Consider the following 23,270-nt stretch of genomic DNA (forward strand, 5'->3'; position numbering starts at 1 on the left):
CATAATACATATGGCATTTCCTAAACACGAGAATCAGCTTTGACTACAGAAGGCTGTTAAGCTACCAAGCATTAAAAAAAACCCCAAACCCAACAGCTACTATTTAGCTTTTCCCCTTGCAAGGTGTCTTGATTGCCTTAATCTGCAGACAACTGTTCCATTAAAAACAAGGTATTTAAAAACATGGTTAGGACTGCAAACATCCCTGTGAAATGTTTATATTACCAGCATAGTTTATGTTTTTAATTTCATATTTTAACAATCAAGTTTCTTAAATGTACTGTACTTCTCTGACAGTCATTTATCATTTAAGAAGAAAAGTAAGAACCATCACCTTTCACAGGCTTCCTTGTTTGAAAAAATAGTCATTTTAACTATTAAAGCTACCACTAACTTAATAAAATAGTACACATGGTGGACTGCAGCATTTCCTTGTTCTAGTTTGAAATGTATTCACATGATTTACATCTGATTTACTACACCACCTGACTCATTATTCTGAATAAGATAACTGTTCTATCTCTCACAACAAGACCAAAATACATGAAATATTAATTCCCCACAGAAATTATTTCCCCAATAATTGCACAAAAATTTCAGACTTATAGCATGCTTTTAGTTTCCTTTTAAAAATAAATGTTAATTTAGTATTAAATAAACATTAAGAATAACTGATTGGGGGCTTTTTGTGTCCAAGTATTAGCTTTCCAAACAATCAAACTCTCTGAATGCAAAAGCTTATCACACATCTGTTAGAAGGACTGCATTCATTACTGTCAGCTATCAATCAGTCACAGTAGAACTCTCCTTAAAACATGAAATGTGATTTGCATAGAGCCCTGCTCACTGTTGCTGAGCACCAGTTAACAAATCATTCCCTTCATTTCAAGCTACAGTACCTCATGAAGCATTATCATAACTTAAAGCATCAGAATATTTGGAATTAATTACATTTTCTTGCTTAGTGCTACCTATGTGAAGGTGGTCAAGCACTGGCACATGTTGCCCAGACCAGCTGTGGATGTCCCATCCCTGGAAGTGTCCAAGGCCAGGCTGGACAGGGCTCTGAGGAACCTGGGATGGTGGAAGGTGTCCCTGCCCATGGCAGGGGGTTGGAACTGGGTGATCTTTGAGGTTCCTTCCAACCCAAACCATTGTGTGATTCTATTATATGCCATGCACCAATCTGCAAACCTCCTTTTTCCTCTGCAGTTCCTCAGTAATCCTGAGGATTTTCACTACTATTTTTACATTGACAAGGGACTACCTGACTGAGGTTGTAACAATCAAAACTAGAAGTCTGGATAGAATTACTGCATTATGAAATACATTTATTTAAAATGACCTGAAGTTGAAAACAAAGAGCATTTTATACTGAATGTGGTGTACTGAAATGACTAGGAATAGCTCACATCTCCTGCTCTCCTGACTCTTTTGAGTCAGCCATGAGTCTCATTACATTTCATGGTGACTTTTATGCCACATTTTCAGATTCATAGTACTTCAAACAAGTAAGATCCAGATTCTGGGGCTCACAATTCAGGGAAAAAAAGCCCTCAAAAATTAAGCCTGAAGGACATGACACAGCAGAACAATAAGGAAAGGCTAAGGATATTAACTTTTAATGATACATAATGTTGAGGACATGTAATGGAAATAAAGTAAGGAGTCCTCTGAGCCAGCAAGAACCAAGTTATCTTGAAGAATGCGCAAACCAGCACCAGGCAAGGCAGGTGCACACCCAACACAACCACATAGCACCACCACAGGAATGGTGCTTCCAGCTCTGCACAGCACAACAACACAGCATGCACACAAACCAGCCTGGGTTTGGACAACACTGAGATTTCCAACACAGCTGAACATTTCTTCATGCATAGCTGATCACGAAATTGCAGTTTCAGGCTGTCTCTGGGGTAAGCAAGGTAACCCTGCTACCCTGCTTACATTCAGATTACATTCAATTATTCAATTCTTGCTTTCAGCCTTCAGATCTGCTAGAACTGAAATTATTTTCTTTAAGGGGGGGGGGGGGTGTTAAAAAAAAGCTTAGGTTTTTAATAAATTCCACAGCAACAAGAAGGGCTCGTGCAAGTTCCGTGACCTGAAACCTTGGCTACATTTTTTAGTGAAGCAGGTAACAAATTAGAGGTTAGCCCAAGTCCAACATCTTTAAAGAGCTTTGACAAATGTCATATTACATTTTACAGGACAATCATTGTCAGCATAGTGTTTCAGCCATTATGGAGATAAATGGAATTTCATTCAGCTTACCTGATGCACGTCTGGTGAATCGGTTTACCGCTGGAGCTGAAAGAAAACAACATTTTGATTATTTTTGTAGTACTCTAACTTGCTTCAAACATAACAATGTTATACTTCATTCCAAGTGTGACAACTACAAACACCAGACAAGCATTATTTTTGTATCTTTATAAGAACCCATTCGTATTCACTTTAACTTTTAAATAGCTTTGCAGAAGATGGTACATACTAACTAAAAAGAGACCATTTTCAGCTTTCTAGGAGTTACTGTTACTTACTGCTGTTCATGAGTGGATGTGAAACATTTAGATCTGCATCTCCATTATTTATGGAGCACACAGAAATAGGCATTTTGCAAACAATAATGCAAGCAGGGTATGTAAAAAAATTTACTTCATTTTTACAAAATATACCTATTGGAAATCAGGCACTAAAGATACTCCTATAGAGAAAAAATTAATTGGTAATCCCATTAAAAGATCAACTTTTGCTTTGACTAACCTTTAAAACTCCTTAGGTAAGTCAATAACAATGCCAAACCCCAGTGCAAATGTTCCATAGTGCCACCCTGGCACATCTCCAAGTGCATGCTGCAAACTTTTGTAATCAGACTCCTGTCTTGTTTCCAACTGGGAGAGACTGCAAAACACGATTTAAAACACATGGCTTTGCCCCTATTTCATTTCTAATTTACCAGCTCCTCCAAGAGTTACTAGAGATAAAATAGATAAATAGTTTTATGTTTTGCCTTCCAAATACAACCTTCAGACTTCTAATTAGTAAAAACCACTGGTCTTGAACTCTACTTTCATGTGATGTATTAACTGCTGGAATAAAGAGCAAGAAGAAAATCTGAATGACCCAATTTCAAATGTGGGCAGCAGCCACATTAAAAATGTATGCCCTTACAGTGCTTATTAATATTCAACTGTAAAAGCTGCTCTTCGTATTTATACAGAACTGAAAAATGAAAAATATTAACCTTTTTATTTTAACCCACTAAATTTTACATGGGAGTTATGCATCATGTCGTGAACACCTAAGCCAAGAGAAAAGAGAGACAGTAACAACAGCCTGAGAAGCAAACTGACTTCTTATTCCTTTGGGGACAAAAAGCCAGAGCAAAGCTACAATTTCTGAACCACAGTCACAGATGGTTTGTACAAGCACATACAGGAGTGACAGGTCCAAGTGGCAAAAAAATACACTGGGAAACCCAACTACAGAGGTTTGGAGTGCTAGCCACAAGGAAGGAAACCTCTGGTTAAGAAGCTGTTACAAACCCCAAACACATATAAAGGTGAGCACAAGAGTAACATCACCAGCAAAGTTATTCTGAAACATGAATTCTTATTCCCCCGAACAATTTTTCTTTAAATGAAAAGATAAAAAAATGTAGACACATTTTTATCAAAACAGACAGCATATTTTATGCAACTGCTGTTTTGTAATATGGGGGCTGTTTGATTCCTCAGAACTGTTTATTTTGTCACTACTGTGCTGGGCCAAATTCATTTCAGGACATCAGTCATGACTGTCACCATCAGATGGCTGAGTTGTTTCCTTAAGCAAGTAAATTTGCAGCAGGTCTCAGCAGATGTGTTCATATTAAAAAAAAATTGGAATCTGACATATTTCTAACAAGAAACCATAAAATAATGTTTTGCTCCCATTCAGAAGCTTTCCCCAAACTCAGGGAGGGTTTGGCTGTCAGCTCTGTATATAATCTGTAGATATGAAGATTTAACTCCTCTAGACAGCTACCTCAGCACATCAAAAAAAAAAAAAAAGAGGAACATGTAGCACAAAACTAAGATAATTTGAAACAAATTATTGGGATTATCAAAGAAAAAGGTTCTTTTTCAGCTACATAATTCTAAATTCACTCTTTTATTTGGCTACAAGAAGCTTACTTTTTTGTGCAACAGATTTTACAAATTATTTACTGTTAGGAAAAAAAAATAGCAAGAATGTCAGAACCTTGATCAGCAATTATTTTTGAGCTTATGTGAATAATCAGTGTTTCAGCAGCAACCAGACAAAGCCTTCCTGCCCAGACTGGGATTTCATGGAGGTCATCCAAATGTGTTACTGGGAGATTTAAAAACAGAGCCCACAGTTCCTTGTTATGGAGCAAGTTGAACTACTCTCTATTTTCCTGGTTGCAAATCACAATATACTTCTGTTGTCCAGAAAGGTGGAAGCATTAGCATACAAGAAAGTCTCAGATAATAATCAGCCCCACAGGAATTTAGGTGTTTTCAATACAAAGTAGATGAGTGGTCAATCAGGTCATGTCTGGCAGGGTAAGCATAGTAAGGTAGGCAAAAGAAAGTCTAAGATGCATTTTTCTTGAGGCATAAAACAAATACTAAATTATCTTTCAAACATGTCAGAAGAGGAAAGTCTTGTCTCAGAAACAAATGGATAAATCAGTGGCAGAAATATTCAATGAGGGATATTAAATGCTCCTCCTGGAGCCACACAGCATCAGGAACAGCAGAGAAGTTCCCAGGGAAGAAACACTACTTCTTCTGCCTGTGATTACCACCTTCCCTGGACATCTGTTTTTAGCCACCATCCTTCCTGAGATCTGAGTGAGGCTGACTCTTAGGTTTGGACTGAGATGACTGTCCTGATTCACACAGCTCAAGTGGAAGTGGTACCCAGAGAGACAGGGATGCCAGGAGACAGCCTTGGCCTCCAGGCTGAATTACGAGGGCAGCTTTGAAATCCCCCTCACAGGACACAGGAATACTGTACCTAAATCCACAGGAGCAAGCCCTGAGCTACACACACACAGGAGTGGTGCTTAGGCATTGTGATTCCCACCCTGCTTCCCAACACTGCTCTCCTCTCTCCTCCCGGCCATGGGCACACACAGGCTCTCAGGACTCTCAGAGCAGGCACAGCAGAGAGCAGCTGGCTCTGTGCTCTGCAGGCTGCCCAAGGGCTGCTCCCCACAATGTGAAACCCAGGCAGCCTTGTGGGAGGGTCCCCCCATCCCAGATACCCGGCCAGATGCAGCAGTGCTGACACAGGCAGCAGCTCACAGCTCTGGCTTTCCAGCAGGAGCAAACGTGGGAAGGGAATGAGGCAATGCCCACGTGGCTACTGAAGGTAACTCCACAGCAAAAATATACTTATTCCTAAAGGTTAGAGTCACACTGTGCTGAGGGTTGGTTGTTCAAAATGATTCAATTCAAACTACTTGCTAGGAAAACAACTCAGTAACTCGAGTGCCACAAACCTGTGCAAATACAGAAGGAACAAAACTCATGGATTGTAAAACCTCACCCTTGCAAAAGGCAGGATTTTTCCCAATAAAAGGCATATACAGACATACAGATAAATTCAGAATATGTCCAGTGACATTTCATATTTTTTACAGTATCAGAAAGAGTGCTGCATCACAACAAATAATGTACAGCTGTGCACAGAGAATAATCTTGTTTACAAGCATGATGACACTCCAATCTGTGTCAATGACTGTGACTCTTCATGTTCTACTTTGTTTCAACCAAAATCTATTACAAACTTCACAGGGGAAAATTATCAGGGTGTGGGGTGGGCATGTATGAGAGAGAAATGACAAAGGTCTGTATCCTGATAGGTTTTGATTAAATTACCATTCAAAAGTGCACAAACCTATGTGACATATTCCAGTAGTTTGATTCTTAGCACTACATAAGAGAGAATTCCACAATCTGTCACTTGTTAGCAACTGAAATTCATGTTTGAAAATCCTTGCCAGGAGAACTGTATGGAAGTACAGCTTCTAAAGTATTTTGGCACTACAGGTCAAGCAAGTAAATATAAATAATTGGTAAATGATCAAGAGCAGCATAACTTTGTAAGCAGATGAGGAAATGGGAGTCTGTGGGGTGGTTTGTAGAGAATCAAGCCCAAGAAGATAATGCTATGAAAGGATCCTAACTGGGCATCCTCTAGATGCTTAACCTGTTCTGATAGCCTGAGCTGTCTCTTTTTGCAAACTCACAATTTAAATGTTTTTGCTTCAGAAACTGCCAGAGATTCTTGTGCCATTAATGTCACCTGGAATAAGAAGCTAAAGACATCACAGACATTAGATATGCAGCCTTCCTAAAAGTCAGGGACTGTTAAGCCTGGGATTCAAGAAGAGGCTGCGCCTATCAGGGGCTGATAAGGACATGCCTGAGCACTCTCTGACAGCCAGAGCTGTGACCTGGTGCTTCCTGCAGGTCTGCAAACCACAGCAAAGACACATCCCCAGGTGTGGGAACCCTGCAGGCACCCAAGCCAGGGTGAGCACACCCCACTCCCTGCAGCTGCCCAGGGGACAGAGGCCAGCAGGACACTGCTCACTCTCCTGCCACACTTAGAGCAGCTCAAGGTGATGCTCTTCTAGAGAAAAACACACAAAGCCAAAATGCCTGCTCACAGTGACAAAGGCTGGCAGGGGATTAATGATTAATCTTCAGTGTCAGTAAAAATTAGAACACTTTCCACAAGCCTCACTTTGAATTAGACACTGCAATTTCTTCATATGGCAAAGGACTAAACTCCCTTAAAAAAAAAAAAAGAAAAACATATAAATAAAAACCCCTCAAAAATTAAACTAAGCTATTACATGTTTAAAATATTCAATTTAGCACCCCATAGCCCCCCATACCCCATCCTTACTTATAAAGCAGGAATACTGCTCATGTAGCTTAATGGACAGACAAAGAGAAACATCCACACCATAATGTGTCTTCCTTGTGTGGAAAGTGCAAATGCCCCAGGTGAGCTTAGGAAACAAATGTCATGTCCAAATAATTCATTTTTTCCTATTCTATTGAGGGCAAAACTGTGATAAAGCTCTCAAGGACACCACTTAGGTCAGTGGGTCAAACCTAGCCCAGATTTGGACAATAGGCTGAGAACCTGCTCTCAACACACTGTCTGATTTTATTCCATTTTACTCTCCTGTTTTTGGTTGAGTTATTCTTGATTTACCTATGGTCCTTTCATCATATATCTGAAAATCCCAGGCTAAATTTTAACTGATGAGGATCATGGCCAGTATATGTTCCACCTTTTCAGTTCCAAGCTTACCTATTTCTCAAAGGTCTCAACTTTGAGAAAATTTTGTATTATGCTTATTGCAATATTATGCTAACTTATATTCACTTGTCTTCTTTCACAACAGATAATATAGAATAATAATTAGATATAAATAATAAATAATAATTAGAATGATTATATATAAATAATAATAAATAATAATTAGAATGACCTAATCAGAACAAAGGCAAATCAAATCTAAATGAATGCCTCTCTAAAATACATGCTTTAGTCAGATTCATGTTTTTATGTCCCAAATGGAGGAAATAGAGTTAACTCCCCATTACCCAGTGATAGGCTGGGATACCACAGATAATAACTGTAATTTGGAGCCCTTCTAATCTCCCTCCATCACAGGAAACTTTCATTTTAGCTCAGGATTAATCCAGGTAGAATGATTGTTTCAGAGGCTGAGACCAACATAAGACAATACAGTTATATTAATGCACCTTCACACTGATAAGACCTCACAAAATCTCAAGGAAAGCACGACAAACTTACTGACAGTTTGAAGAAATGACTCTGACAAAGAAGTTGCCAGGTCTATGGAGAATGGTTCTTGTCTTTTCTCTGTGAGAGGCTATGACAACTGTGAGGCATGAGAAGAAGGGATGAGCACAGCAAATACACAGCTATTATCTGGAAGACAAACAGTCCTGGCAGTACAGTAGTTAGAGCACAGCTTTCAAAATATTTGTATTTCAATCTGGAAATTTAACAGCAATGGTAATATTCAATGATGAAATACATGAGTTATGTTTTATTATTTCCCCCACCAAATAAATCAGTCTCAGAAGAGGATTTTTTTAATTATTAAAAACAAAATAGAAAAACAGCAGCACATAGGTTTGGCCTTTACACAAAGAGAAAAGGTAAATCACAGCCACAGGTGCTTCCTGTATGTACCAGTCAGCCAAAGAACCTGACAGGTTAGACAGCAACACTGCCACCAAATTTCCCAATATACAAATCTTAACATCTCAAGAATGTCTGAAGCCCACTCCAAAACTCTGATTAACCTCGGTGAAGAATTCCCACAGCTCCTAAAAGGGCAGGACCTGCACACAGAGGGATCTGGCTCCATGCAAAGAAAGGTGTGCTGCTGGAAGGCATTGCAAGCACACACTTCAGGAAGAAAGGGCTCCCTAAGGAGCTGAGGCTGCTCTGTAGCCAGGGAGACAGAGTGCACACAGACAGGTGCATTCCCATACAGAGCAGAATGCAGGCAGTGAGGCATGAAGGTATCACAGGCTTTCAGTGAATCCTGTAGGCTGACTGAGAAGCCAAAGATGAGGGAGAAACACCACTATAGTGGTAGCATTTATGTGCTACTGGGAGAAAAAGAGAGAGAGAATTATTTGGCTGTTGCAAGAAAAGTAGATGTTGGCAAGAAAAAATGGCTTAATCTCATAGGATGCCTTAAAATTTATTTTTAAATTAAAAATTACATTTAGAGATTTTAAAACCATCTGTACCAAAACAAATACATACATAATTATTGCTGTCTTTGCAGACATCAATGCATCTATAAAAGGATTAAAATACACAGAAATCAGAGTATCTCACTGTATGTATCTACTGAGGTACAACTGACTAGCCTGTAGTTCCCCACGTCTTCCTTTTTTTCCTATTTTTAGAAAAGGGGCTTATGTTTTCCCTTTTGCAGTCAGTGAAACTTCACTGACTGCCATGACTTCTCAAATTTGATGGACAGTAGCCTAGCCACTTCCTTGGACAGTTCCCTTGGAGTCCATGGATGCATCTCATCAGGTCCCACCACCCTGTGCACATTCAGGTTCCTCAGAATATATTGAACCTGACCTCCTACAGCAAATGGTTCCTCATTCTCCCAGTCCCTTCTGGGACTTGAAGTCTTCTGCAACTTGGGTGCTGTGGCTGGAGCATTTGCCAGCAAAGGATGAAGCAATTTTACTGTTCTGTATATGGAGAAAACAAGGTCCATAACAATTTTATTGTCATGGACCTTGTCCTTCTTCATATACAGATAATCCTGTCTCCTATTTCCTTCTGGAGAAGGCCCACATTTTCCCTGGTCTTATTTTTATCATGAACATATCACAGACAGAAGCTTTCCTTGCTGGCCTTGACATCCCTGATCAGACTTCTTTCAGGGCTTTAGCTTTCCTAACCTAACTCCTGGCTGCTCAGACAATCTCTCTGTATTCTTCTCAGGCTACCTGTCCTTGCTTCCACCTGCTGTAGGCTTCTTTTTTGTGTTTCAGTTTGTCCAGGAGCTCTTTTCTTCATCCATAGAGGCCTCCTAGCATTTTTACCCAATTTCCTCTTTGTTAGGATGCATCACCCCTCAGCTTGGAGCAGGTAATTCTTGAATATTGACCACCTTTCTCAGGCTCCTCTTCCCTCCAGGACTTTCTCCCATGGCACTCTATCAAGCAAATTCCCAAAAAGGCCAAAATCTGCTCTGCTAAAGTCCAGGGTATTGAGCTTGCAGTGCACCCTAATCACCACCCTAAGGATCTCAAACTCCACCACTTTATGGTCACTGCAGCCCAGTGGCAGGGAGAAATACGAGGAGGACTCCATGGATATCAGAGGCTAATTAATTGGTCTATTATACTATGTTATTCTATATTATATTACATTAAACTGAATCTGCACAACTACCCAACTGCACTCAACTGAACTGCACAAAATCTCATGACTGTCAGCCAACAGTCCTGACACACACACCTGGATTCAATTGGTCAATGAATCAAAACACCCACACCAGAATCCAATTACCAATTCCCTTCAGGTAAACAATCTTCCACAATGCATTCCACTTGTGAACAAGAGGAGCAGAAATTGAGATGAGAATTGTTTTGATCATTCTTTTCTCTGCTTCTCTCATGTTCAGAGAATGTGAATCCCACACACCAGGAGTTCTGAATGTGAGGACACCCACAGAGGACCTCATGTGGTTCCTGGCCTGGCAGCTGTAGCAGACCCCACTGCAACGTCCCCTGTCCCTGCCCTCCCTTTAATCCTGACCCACAGGCTCTCTCCTCTTTGCCCCAGGCTTTGCTCCATGCCCCCCAGCTGGTCACTGGCACGAGGGCAGCACCCTCCCCTCATCTCTCCTGCCTGTCCTTCCCAAAGAGCCCTGTCCCTCCATTGCAGCCCTCCAGGCACAGCTGCCATCCCAGGACACGAGAGCACAGCACTGAAAATAAAAAAATTAAATGGCTGCCTGATATGTTAGACCAATGACCCAACACAGTGAAATGGGCTGTCAAAGCTCCTAATTGGGAATCAAATGTTGATTTTTCCCACCCAAACAGTTTGATCAAGATTTTAGGCTTTTTTTTAAATTTTATTTTTACATCTATTCTTTCAGATTAGTGTCCCATGTTAAAGCAACAAAGTGAAGATGTTGATGAGTTTTCCTATCTTAAATATGTATCCTATTACTTAGTATGTTTGCCCTTAGAAATTCATCCTCATTATTGCTTGTGACCAGTACACTTGGTCATTATCTGATTAAAAGTAATCAGTGATCTAGATAAGAGGAAACAAATATATAAAATTTACAGCAATATTTCTAATCTTGTGTAATACCACAGGGTAAAAAAGTTAATTTGTGTTAGAATTTGTCTATGTAGAAGCAGAAGATGTGTACATGTGTGGAAATCTTGGTTTGAAGCACTTGCTGCCCTCAGCCCTGGATTACTCAGGATATACGATGAAAAGTAGTAGTGTCAAAGACAACACCTTTTGTGAAAAATGTGTATTTTATATTGGCTTTTTGCAAATATTAAAATGAATATTATATGTGTTGTGTTAGAAAGTAACGCTGTATTAATTCTCTTAAGTAGTGTGTTAAATATAGTTTTAGGTTATAACAAAATGTTAAAATAGAAACCATGCTATGTAAGATACTTTTTTTTTTCCTAAAGAAAGGACTCACACTGAGATAGCAGCCACAGGACACCTGAATCTTTCAGAGAAAGAGAATTTATTGCCCCATTATCAGAAGAAATGAACTTCTTCCCACCTCACTCAGCCATGAAGACACCATCAGGATTAAGAGGAAGAAGTTGACACTGATCAGAGAGAATCCTGTGTTTGAATGGAATTTATGCATCATGTATGAAGTGTATGAATATGCAACAGGTTAGTGGTTTTAAGGGTTAATCCTCTGTTAATGGGTGTCCTTTTTCAGGCTGGTGCTGCCCAGAAGAAGGTACCCAGACGTCCGTAACTCTTTGCCTTTATTGTCTCATATTGTCCTAATCCAAATTGTCCAAATTATTATTACTCTAATTGTATTACTATTTTTATAACCATTTCATTACTATTAAACTTTTAAAATTTTAAAAACAAGTGATTGGCATTTTTCACACCTTTTGAAAGGAAAACTGAGCCTAAAAGTACCAATGGAATAAATGTATGAGGGAGGTCAATCTTCCTGGGCCATGCCCTGGGTACAAAACCCCAGTCCTTCCCACAGGGACAAGACCCAAGACCTGCAGCCCTGCTTCAGCAGGGGTCACCTCCTAGAGATTCTGTTTTTATTTCTGCCCTAGCAGAGTGGGTTGGGCTTTTTTTGTTTGTTAGGTTGGGGTTTTTTAACATGATCACTACACCCAACATCACTGCTTTGCTAATGTATTACCATCTCCAAGGGATATTCTGCTACAGGCAGAGCACAGCTTACAACTGCTACCAAACAATCTGACACAAAACGTCAGTAATGCTTACCTTCTTACCATCTCTAAATGGCTTCTTGTTACTTGAAATTTCACAAGCTATTTTAAGAATACTGTGGTTATTTGCTTTCTAACACTGCTGCATAGGCATTTACATCCATTTCATGTTCTTTTCTGCTTTCTAATTTTGCTGCCTGGAGCATGTATACCAATGTATACACAAGAAAAACTGGTCATTCTGCCAAAGCTCTACCAGCAATGCCCAGATCAGCTGGGATCCTGTAAAGGATCAAATTGGCATAATTGCTTCAGGTTCAGCATCTCATGAAATAAAAAATCTGTACCTGTCCTTGAAACAATATTTCTGTCAAACTGAAAACTAGAGCACCAAAGATTTTACATGAATGACTTGTTCTCCTGATTTCCTTCTCTTAGCCATTACATAACAGTGCTTTAGGTCCTTTGTTGGGGGGGAGGGTTGGTTTGTTTGATTGGTTTATTTTTTACAAAATTTTGGCCTGTCTTTGTCTCTTGACAAGATATATTTATTACAAAAGGAATAACACTGCAATCTCACTGGTGGAAGTGGGCTGGAGAAGATGTCAGTATTCTTCTCTGAAGGAGTGCACTTTTGTGTAGAGTTTATAATTATCTCATCTATTTTATATCATTTGACAATGGTGAACATAATTGCATTCTCCCATACACATTCATACTACCCATGTTTAATCTAAAGCCTCAAAGGTTTTGAGACTCAGGTTTTCCTACTATTTTTCATGTTTTCGTCACTTTGCTATCAGGTTACTACAACAAATCCTATATGGGCAAACACCATTAAAACTTTCCAAAGCAAACATTTTATACAAAGACTCTGCTTGGTTCCAAGGACTGCCTTGGCAGAAATGTGTGGTACAAAATACCTTGATGAAGAAGTATTGAATATGTATAATCTGCAATCTGCATTGCCTGCTTATTCACTTCCTGGTGAAATCTAAGATTTTGGATTTGATGCATATTTTAAAGTTTGCATATTTTAAGAACAGTACGTACTCAAAGGGAGTTTCTCTTGCATACATGATAATGAATTCCCAGCTATTCAGTTCTAAAATAGACAATTTTGTTAGCTTTCAGATAATGAGGCAAAGCACATTTTCCACATTTGGTTTTGGAGACAGGCTGAGAGATGTACCTCATCAGAAAGCACAGTGACTGTAAAGAAAGAAAGATTTAAAAGCCCAAACCCCAAGAGTTATTGCTTTAATATAATGAGAAGAAAGGCTGTTTCAGAAAATAAATTTGAAGAAAACCCTAACCAAACAAATTAAATATAAGCACAGCCAAAAAGAGAAGCTCTTAAGAAATATCTTGTCCTCACTCGTACCACATAGAAGCAGCTTGTGGGTGATACTGATGGCAGGATAGTGCTTCCTTGAGTCCAGCATGCTGACTAACAAAACACCTAACAGTCCACAGGCAGAACCTACCACCCATTTCCTACTCAGAGGTTCCACTGGTTAGACTACAAATAACATAATTCCCACTTTAGACAAACTGTCCATGTCTGGCAGCCAACCAAAGCAGTCAGTGAAACACCAAAACGAGCAAGTCCCAGTATCCTGACACCAGCTAGGAACACACCTACTGAAGTCACTTAACTTGGTGGCTGACACCTTCTCCAAGCTCAGATCCCACAGGTCTGACTGTGGCTTCTGAGAACAGGTTTGGGATATTTCTGGGGTTATTTTTTTGTTTGTTTCTATAGTTAATGCCTGTACTCTTAGGCTACAGACCTGGGCAACACCAGCAATAAAAGCCTGGGCTACAAAAACTAGTGTAGAGATTTGAGAGTTTGAGTCAAAGGTAGAAGAGAGAGGAGGGAAGAGAAAAGACAAAATCCAAAATATTCCACTGTTCTCTTCCCATATACATGCAGTGCTAAATTACTGCAAGCAGCTACTGGGGAGGGCAGTGAAGCTGCTGGCCAAAGCACCCTCTGTGATTTGGCCTTTACAGCTCTCAGGGGGCAGTCAGGGAAGCACAGCTGGTGCTGGCAGCTGCACTCACTTCAGCACAGGCCTTGGATACCTTGGATACCATGGCAGTATCTGCTCTCATCTGCCCCTGCACATGTGTGGGACAACAGGAGTCGAAGGAGGTGGTGAGATACAGATTCTACTTGAATAATACAAGCATCTACCTCCCTTTCCAACAGTCAGAACCACCATCCACATCCACAAGACCACTGATGGATTGGGGTTATAGAGACCCCAAGTGTGTTTCAGGTTGACTTTAATGAATGTCTGTATGAGCCATGGAAAGGCAAAGAGAAATTCACCAAAAATCCCTGGTGACAGTGATACCTAAGTGACTCCACAAATCTTCACAGGCTTAATTTTTGAGTTAGTTTGATGCTGGCTTGTTGACATTGCTTCAGCAGCAATGCAATCAGCTGCTGCTGAAGACATGTGAGATCTCCCAGAGCAATTGAAGGACTGTAAATAACAAGAAAAATCCATCAACAGTAATCTATTGTGACTTAAAATAAAGCAAATTTTTGTTCTCTCTATTGACAAAGAATGACACGGAGGAGCACCACATCGACATATCATGCTGTCAACAGTGAACTGAGGATCTTACAAATGGCACCTCCAAAACTGAACAGCTGGGAGTTGTTCTCCCCAGAAGTGGGCAGGTAAAGAATGGTGACAATCAGGGATAGCTACTTTCCAAGTGACCAGGCAGGACTCAGACCCACTCCCTTGTGATGACCCATTGTGATGGCTACCAACTGACCAAAGAGAGCATGGGCCTCATCTCCATGATCACACCATCCTCATCCTGAAATTCCCCCTCAAATATTCAGCTCTCAATTTTCAAACATGTTACCCTATTGTTGCTCTCTCTCTTCTAGCAAATGCAGGCATGCAGAACATGTTGCAACTCCCAGCACAGCATTTTGCACAGCCCAGTTTCTGTCTCCTACTCAGTCATGATACTTCTGTTGCATCATGATACATACATTTATATGACCATGATGAAGCACAGACCCAAGCTGCTGCATGTGACTGTCCCAGTGCCAAGAGGCAAACAGCAGCTAACACAGTACATTTATGGTGTAATGCCTTCATTTAGCATCTTTTTCCAGGCCTACACTCATATCAGACTGTTTTTCTCTTCCACAGTAACAATACAGAACATCCCCAGAACATTCCAGGACTACACCCTGACTTGGTGAGGAGATTTTTGTGCCCCAAAGCTGTAATTTGTGCATAATGATGCCAAATATTGCCACTTGAGCCCCTTTATGTATCTAGTTTTTATTCTCAAACTGCTTCCTACCTGTGCCTCAATTATGGATTCTTTGAGGGCAAATAACTCATTTTTTCAAGAGAATGGAGAGGTCACAAAGAGATCCCACAGCTGAGCAGACCTTATGGATTAACAGGACACACCTTTTCTGAGCAAGTCAACTCATGCAAGTGAGCTGAGGAGTGGCAAAGGAAACTGCAGACACCCATTTATTTCAGTACCTTCTGTTGTGTTAATGTGAAACAGAGATTCAGGGCAGCACCTGAAAAACATTCCCTGGGAAAAGGGGTAGTCAAAGTACAGATACAAAGATGTTCTTTCTATAATTTCTTTTCTTGATACTGCAGTAATGTTAAAAGCACTCCAAATGTAAACTAAATCCCATTATGCCCTTCAGCTCCATTACATGTGGATCACATTCAGAAATGTCTAGTAATGGCAAGTAGTGGATTTTTCAGCACTTCTCCATTTTGCTCAATAGTTTGGGCAGCATTTGAAAAGTTGCATCTCTTGTAAGTGAACTTCAGCATCACAGACACTTTCACACCCATTTTGTACTTTCCCTGGCTAGGGATGCTTGAGAACATTGTCCTGACTTCCTCCAGTAACTATCTGTGAGATTCCTAGCAGGGGCCAACTTTCCATGACTCTTGACAGCAAAATTCTCCAACAGACTCATTAGTCATCAGGCAACAAAATAATTCTTGACATAATATAATGGTCTTCCAACAGAGGGCTTTAAAAAAAAACCAAAAAACCAAACAAAAAAACCCCAAAAACAAAACAACAAAAAACCCCTACTATGCTTCCACTTCAGATTCCATAGCAAAATTACATGTGATCGTGACACAATTACCTGAAATACAGCTACAACCCACCAGAGCAAATGTCATGGGTTATGACCCAAAGACTCCTTTCCTGTAGACTCATCCAAGAAGTCCAACACACACTTTCACATTGTCTATTTACACTTATCTACCTGGGAATATGAGCCAAGATTTGGGTACTGACCAGGAATATACAGAGCCAGAATAAAGGCAGACTAGCAGATGCAGATAATCTGGAATATTGCTCAGACTCCCTGCTTTGGGAAATTGCAGAAATGCTTTAATTTGTGTATGACAAAGTGCTACTTGTCCTGATAGTCTTCCCACAGCCTACACTGCCTTTCAAGAAATTCTTTTAATCAGGTAAACAGAAAATGTCCAGAGTGCATTAAAAAAGGAAAACAAAACACTACCTGACTGGTACATGGCAGACTAGCAACCCACACCTCTGGAAAAAAAAAAAAATGCCCTACTTTCCAGGCTATGCCATATTCCAAGGGCAAGCACTAAAATTTCTTCTTCTGAAGCTAAGACAATGTGCAAACAAGCATGCTGAAAAGCAGACTGGCCCAGTGATCTGGATATTCAAGTACTCACAAAGATACACTAGAGTTTCTTCTTTAACTTACTGGAAGATGCATGTTTCACATTAAACCCTCAGCAGAAAAAAAAACCTATCCATTTTTGTAAATTAAATTGGAATTTTATAACATTTCTCTCTTGCTTTCTCAAAAAAAGAAAAAAAAAAAAAAACCAAAATCCACACAGACTGCTTTAGGAAGTTTGTGAAATTAAAGGACATTCAATTAATAAATCACGATAAATATTGCTTTTCAGTTACATTCTCAGCATTCACATTAGGTTACTACAAGAGAAGATGAGGAGATTATTTTGGGCAAGAAAAAAATAGATGAACACTTTTTGTCCTAATAGTGGATTTTAAAAAAAAAACCCCATGAAGTTATAAAAACAGACAACTTTTTTTAAGGAAAGATGGTGACTTAAGACTAAAAACTTATTCACCTTTTACAGGCAGAGTCAATGCATGACCTTTATGTTAAATGTGACCTGAAGAGCACATGGTTGAAGGCAGGATTCTGTAATAGTTACCTGGCAGGAGCCCATGCTAACAGCCACAAGCACCTTTTGTAAAAAGAACTTGGTAAATGACAAAATGAGCTAGGAATATCAAGCAATGCAATCTCAGGTTTATTACACTTTTAAGTGCAATCTCTGTAGCCTAAACAAATCATAGAGGTCTCATCTGTTAAAAGGGCTGATTGCTCAGGTATTCCTGCACCTTTCAATCAAAGAAAAACTCATCATTTTCTATATTTGGCCAGAAAAAATGACACATCAGATAAAAATTTCTTAAATTCTAGCATCAATTGGGCCCTGGACTCTAAGATACAGAAGTTTTTTTCAGTATTGCAGGCAAACAGTGACACACGAGCCCTTCACAATCCTTCACATACATACTGCTACAAGATCCCAGCAAGCTGGGAATGGCAAATATTCCATTTTGCCAATTTACAGCCACTAGTGCAAACTACTCAAAGGCACACAGCAAGACTGTGACACACATGAACATTTAACCTAATTTGTCTTAACTCTCAGAGGCCTATTTTAAATTTGTGGATCATTCTTCTTCCTTAAAGGATAGTTATCAAGGGATGAGATTAGAATAGACAAAAACTTAGCCTTCAGTCTAAATTCCTTTGTCTTGTGGATTTCATCCAGACCCACAGAGTATTAAAATAAATTTTTCCCACAATTTTCAAGTACTTCTTACGACTGGTAGGATGTGGGAAGTTACCCTCTGTTAGTATACTACACCCTATATAATCATTTTTAAAATGTTTTTATCACTAATTTGATGGACTACAAGAGTTTCATCAGGCCAGTCTATTAAAAACAGACAAGTATGTATTTCCTATAGCATACAGTGTTATGGTCACCATAGGTGTTCCTGTATCATGACCTTAAAATTTCTGTAAGGATTATAAATTATCACCATCCAGTTTTATAGACATGCCAGTAATTCTGATAAACATGCCTCTTTCATTTGTTTCACACCTCCAGTTCAAAGCTCTCCTTTTTGCTTTTAAAATAAGAAGTTACTTGGAAATCAAACTACTTCCATAAAATACGTGGGATCTGACAACAGAAATTCAGACAAATAAAAATAGTATGTATTATCTTAGATATCAAAACTACTGATCACCAAAATCACTTTTTTTAAAACTGAGAAGTATGATTAGAATTGCTTTTGATACAAACAGGAAAAGAGTGACAGTTTTGTATCCAGTGCCAAGTTTCACCTCACATTCTCACTGGAATTTGTGTAACTTTCCAACTACAAAACTTCAATCTTCTTTCCACTCCCTTAAGCTCAATCAGTTATATCCATCTGATCCTCACTCTAGGAACACAGAAGCCCATATCAAACAATACCTACACAGGGAGAAGTTATCCTTAGAAAACTTTGCAACTGCTCAATCTCTAAAACACAATTTGTGCAAGAAAGGCATGAGGCTAGTTTTAGAGGGGGAAAAAACTATACCTAAAATGTACCGCATTAAAGGCTCTCGCTAAAAGGAAAGCTAAATTCATCTCTTCATCTGGAAAAAAAGTAAACTATAAACTGTTTTGTCCTGGAATGCAGAGCACAAGTTAAACAATGTCAGTTCCTAGCCAGAAGTAAATCTAAAGTAGGGTTTCCAGAATAAATGTGCACATCTTATTCGCTTGGTCTTTACATTTTTAAAGCAGCACATGTGTTCATACTCTGACCTTTGTACATTTTCCAAATGAAAACAAAACAAATACATCTAAGCAATACTTCTAGGTATCTTCAGCAATAACTAGGCTCCTGTTACTTTCCAAGCATCAGTCAGAGGTAACTGCTCTCTGCAAGTGTCACAGCAATTACATTTCTATTCTTGATATTTAGAAAGAACAAGTGTTGTTCCACAGAACCTCACCTGTCAATTTGAAATTGGTTTCAGCAGAAGTCATTCAAACACTGGAAACAAGCAAGGGCAAGTTCATGGGTTCAAGTGATACACAAATTCCTTAACAAAAGAAAAAACTGAACTTGCTGAACCATTTTCCAATGAATTAAACAATGAGAAAAGTCTCAAAGGAAAGAAGTTCCTAATAATATGTGAAAAACAGAAGCTGATACCAAACTAGTACCTACCATGAAGGACAAGTCACATAAATTCAGTCTTGGCCTGCCAGCTGATCAGCACTAGACATTCTCAATATCAGTACTAGATGGCTCTGAACCAGACACTCAGGTGCTTCCTCCACCTGAACACTGTAGTGCACCTTTAGGAATCAGCTGCTTCCTGAATCAGACTCAGCATTCCAAGGGTACAATACACACTCCATGCATGTACCCACTGCCTCCTTCAGGCCATCAAGCTGGATTGTTTCCATCCCAGCTGAACTGAACCCATATGTCCTGGTTTAGAGCAAATTTGGGAGCAAACTCCAAAAGGGGTTCCTCTAGAAAGCAGATTCAAGCCCTTCCCCCTACTGGTTCAGGAAAATATTTCCTTGGAGAAAAGTGGGAAAAAACCTGTTTATTTAACAAGAAAAGCATTCACAAGCATAAAAAATGAATATCAAACAAGCAAACCTCTCTCTGTTCTGAAGAGATGGCAAACTCAGCAGGTCCTGGTTGTGGCTGTAGCTCAGCTGGCTCAGTCCCTCCCAGCCCCTCCTGAGCTGGAAATGCCGCGGCCCTGGTGAGCCCCAGGTGGGAGCTCCAGGAGCTCTGCTGGGTGTTCAGCCCAGAGCAGGGCTGGACAGCTCCCAGCAAAAGGAAAATCACTGACCAGGGAACTGCTCTGCCCCAGCCAGCTAAAACCCAACTAGAAGCAAAGGAGAGCTCTGTCCTGCTGTCTGTCTGTCCGTGCTGCAGACAGCGCAGTCCAGGAGAGGGAATGTGGAGCAGTGAGTGCAGCTCCTGAGCACAAAGTGCTGCTTCTGTTTGCCCACCTCGCCCTCAGAAGCAGCCTGAAAGATGCAGAACTTAACATCCAGCAAAAACAGAGACAACTGGGGATACAAGCATCATAAAGTCACCCCAGGACACCAGACCAACCAACTGGTGCTGGAATAAATTCACACTATGATTTAGAGTACCAAAGAAGGCTCATGCCAGTAGAGATGTGTAGTCAGTTTTATTAGTTCTCCACAAGCAACTATACAATAACTTCAGCAAATAAACATCAAAACTTTAAAAAGGATAAAAGAAAGAAATTCTCTGATAAGGACGTTGCAATAGATGTCAAAGGTGAGACATCAGATGGCAACATAGTGACCACAACCACAAATAGTAACTGCTTTCTCAGAAGCTAAACACATCTTAACAAGTGCAGAAAACTCTAGGCTCATAGTAAGAACAAAAATAGTTTTGCTTCATGGTGAAATTACCCCATGGCAGTGGAAGGATGCCCTGTTTGTGCCATGCCAATGAGGCCTCTAGCAGTGCCTGCTGGTACAGACCCCTCCAGAGGACTGGGACCACAGGCCAGCTCCCACAAAAGGGACCTTGGGTCTGTCACCTCCAAGCTAGACGAGGCAATAAATGGCCAACTTTATTAGGGAGAAGCACTAATACTCTCCTTCACCTGTAGGATTTAAGGAGTCTCTCTGCAGCTCATTTGCATGTTTAGTTTTGATTCTGTCAAGGATCCACATGCTATAGTGGCAGAATCCTTCCAGAGTTAGACATAAAAACATTTTTCTAACATCAAAAAGCATATTTCAGTAATATGAGGTACAAGCTGACACCAAGGTGACTACAATGATCTGGATCCAGATCATTGTAGTCACCTTTACTAGTCACCATTACTTGTCTCCTCTTCTGAAAGGCCTGTACAGATCAGTCCCAGATGATCTTATATTATCTGGTGTTACAGCTATGAAGACAGTGAGTGTCATGCTACAATTGTAAATATTCATCTGCCTCCTTTCAACTGAGAAGGTGATCACACACACCTCTGTGATTTATCTCCCATTACTCCCAAACAGAACTGCAATACTTTAGCTCAAAACAAGGGAAATGGATCTTAGCCCCTGACTGAGCTTCTGGATAAAGAGTAGACCAAGCAACCTTCTTAATTTCACATACTGGAAAAAAAAAAAAGCAAAATAAACAAAACACTTAACAAAACACAAAACACTTTCTTTAAAAGGCAAAGGAAAACAAAACACTTGATATCCTCTTAACAGCGGCAAAAGATGAAATTTTTCTTACTCTCTTTTGCTACCTCCTACTACTATTTGTTTCTTTTCACTGTTTGATGGTTTTTTGGTTTTTGTTTTTTTTAGTCCAGTGTATGAGAAAAATCCTTCAGCCAACAAAAAAAGGTTGAGATGGAAGAAGTAGGTTGCAACACACTGCTGTATTTTTGTGCTCCATATAACCTTCCCAGGAAAACTCTCTTTCGTGGAAATGGATCAATGACATCCAATTTTGGCAGTAGCAAGAAACTCAGGTCTTTCTAGCAGTATTTACAGAAGTTCTTGTTGAGAAACGCCTCGAATTCCCAAAAACAGAGAAGAGGACAAACACCTACACATTTGCATGGAAAGCAAAGCTTTCTCAAACTGTTCTTTGATTAGATTTCCCAAGACTTCCCAGCCTCCCTATACCTCCCAAACCCTGCATTTGTGGTTAATGAAATAATCTGAAGGATGGACTTGAAGAAAGTATGACATTCTTCCTCTTCTTTTTTGCATTTTTTTGAGGCCATAAACTGAAGCAATTACAGATGAGCCATGTTCATATGACAATATATTCCAGATAGACAGCAAATTATGGTGCACTTAAATCAGTGACTCCATTTTATTCCTGATACTAAGAAGGCAAAACCAGAAGAACAAATTACCTCTTCTTGCAAGGTGGATAATGGAAATTAATCTACATCTACTCCCACCTCAACTGCCAGCAGCAGCTACATTTCAATAGAAGGGGAAAACTGACAGATTAGCAAGGGAGACATGCAGAAAAATACTGCAGATAATTTTTTAACAGGAATTGAAGTTAGTAGTATCTAAGAATAAATAACCATCTATCTTCTTTCAAACCAATTTTTTATATGTGCATTAGGCATTAAATAATATTTCCTGTAGGCTGAAGCAACAGGAAGGAAGGCAAGTTGTTAACTTTGTATTTAAATTACCTCACAGGTGCTTAAATATTGTAGTGGTGAAGGCTAGATCAAAGTTTCTCATGTTTAGACTCCCAATTAAAAACAAGTAGAGAGAGAGAATTTATCAGCTAAAAGATGGGTTTTAGAGACAGATGCTTGAATGTTACTCAAAGTTATTGAACAAAATGGCTGGAAAGCAAAAGCACTATGAGTTCAGAACTGAAAAATAAAACCCCCAAAAATAGAACTAAACATCAAATGATGACTGGGTCTAGTACTAAAAAGACTCCTGAAGAAAGAGATTGATAAAGCTACCGGATCCTAACTTCTCAATTTCAGTAGACATTAGGTACAACTGGGGACAAAAAATAAACCTCTCCCTCCGTGCTTAATGTCATCAATTATTAAGAATATGCAACTTTCAAAACTCACTCATGGTGAAAAAATGGGTTTATTCCAATGGTAGAAAACATTTTGTTTGAAGTCTTAATAAAATTTTGATAGATGTCTATAGCACATATTGTAATTGTTTATGACTGCAAGTGTGATGAGTATCACATTGTTTTGGAAGAGAACAAGAAATCTCAGGACAATTCCAGCCCTCTATTAGACATTCTTTTTATCATATTAACCATTGTTAAAACAGAAGGAATACTGAAACATATTTACTTCATTTTACACATTAATTTCCAAGATATTAAATAGCAAAAATTCTTGATAAAGGACTTGATTTCAAAGACTTGTGGTATTAGTCTGCATTTTTTAGCAAAGACAATTATTGGCCCAAAGATGGAGTTCTTCAGCATCAATGAAAAGTGTGACAGCTTCAGAGAGAGGATCTAAAAAGGAACAATTTCAGTGGTAAAAATAATGGGAAACAAATTGGAAGGACCAGATCAGTGCAGTGACAATATATATTCATATGTGAGGTCACCCAAAAA

The 23,270-nt window shown here is 39.5% G+C and overlaps 1 protein-coding gene across 1 annotated transcript in view; it reads right to left on the reverse strand.

Annotated features, from left to right (window-relative positions):
• The window catches only part of PRKAR2B (protein kinase cAMP-dependent type II regulatory subunit beta), a 76,483-nt gene that overhangs the window by 44,137 nt on the left and 9,076 nt on the right, over positions 1-23,270 (reverse strand). The window contains exon 2 of the mRNA XM_071423917.1: positions 2,275-2,310. Coding sequence (XP_071280018.1) covers positions 2,275-2,310 — 36 coding nt within the window. The remainder of the gene's footprint in view (positions 1-2,274; positions 2,311-23,270) is intronic.

The sequence above is a fragment of the Agelaius tricolor genome, unplaced genomic scaffold (assembly GCF_023055355.1).
Source record: "Agelaius tricolor isolate 1412-34295 unplaced genomic scaffold, bAgeTri1.0.p SCAF_3, whole genome shotgun sequence".
NCBI classification, from domain to species: domain Eukaryota; kingdom Metazoa; phylum Chordata; class Aves; order Passeriformes; family Icteridae; genus Agelaius; species Agelaius tricolor.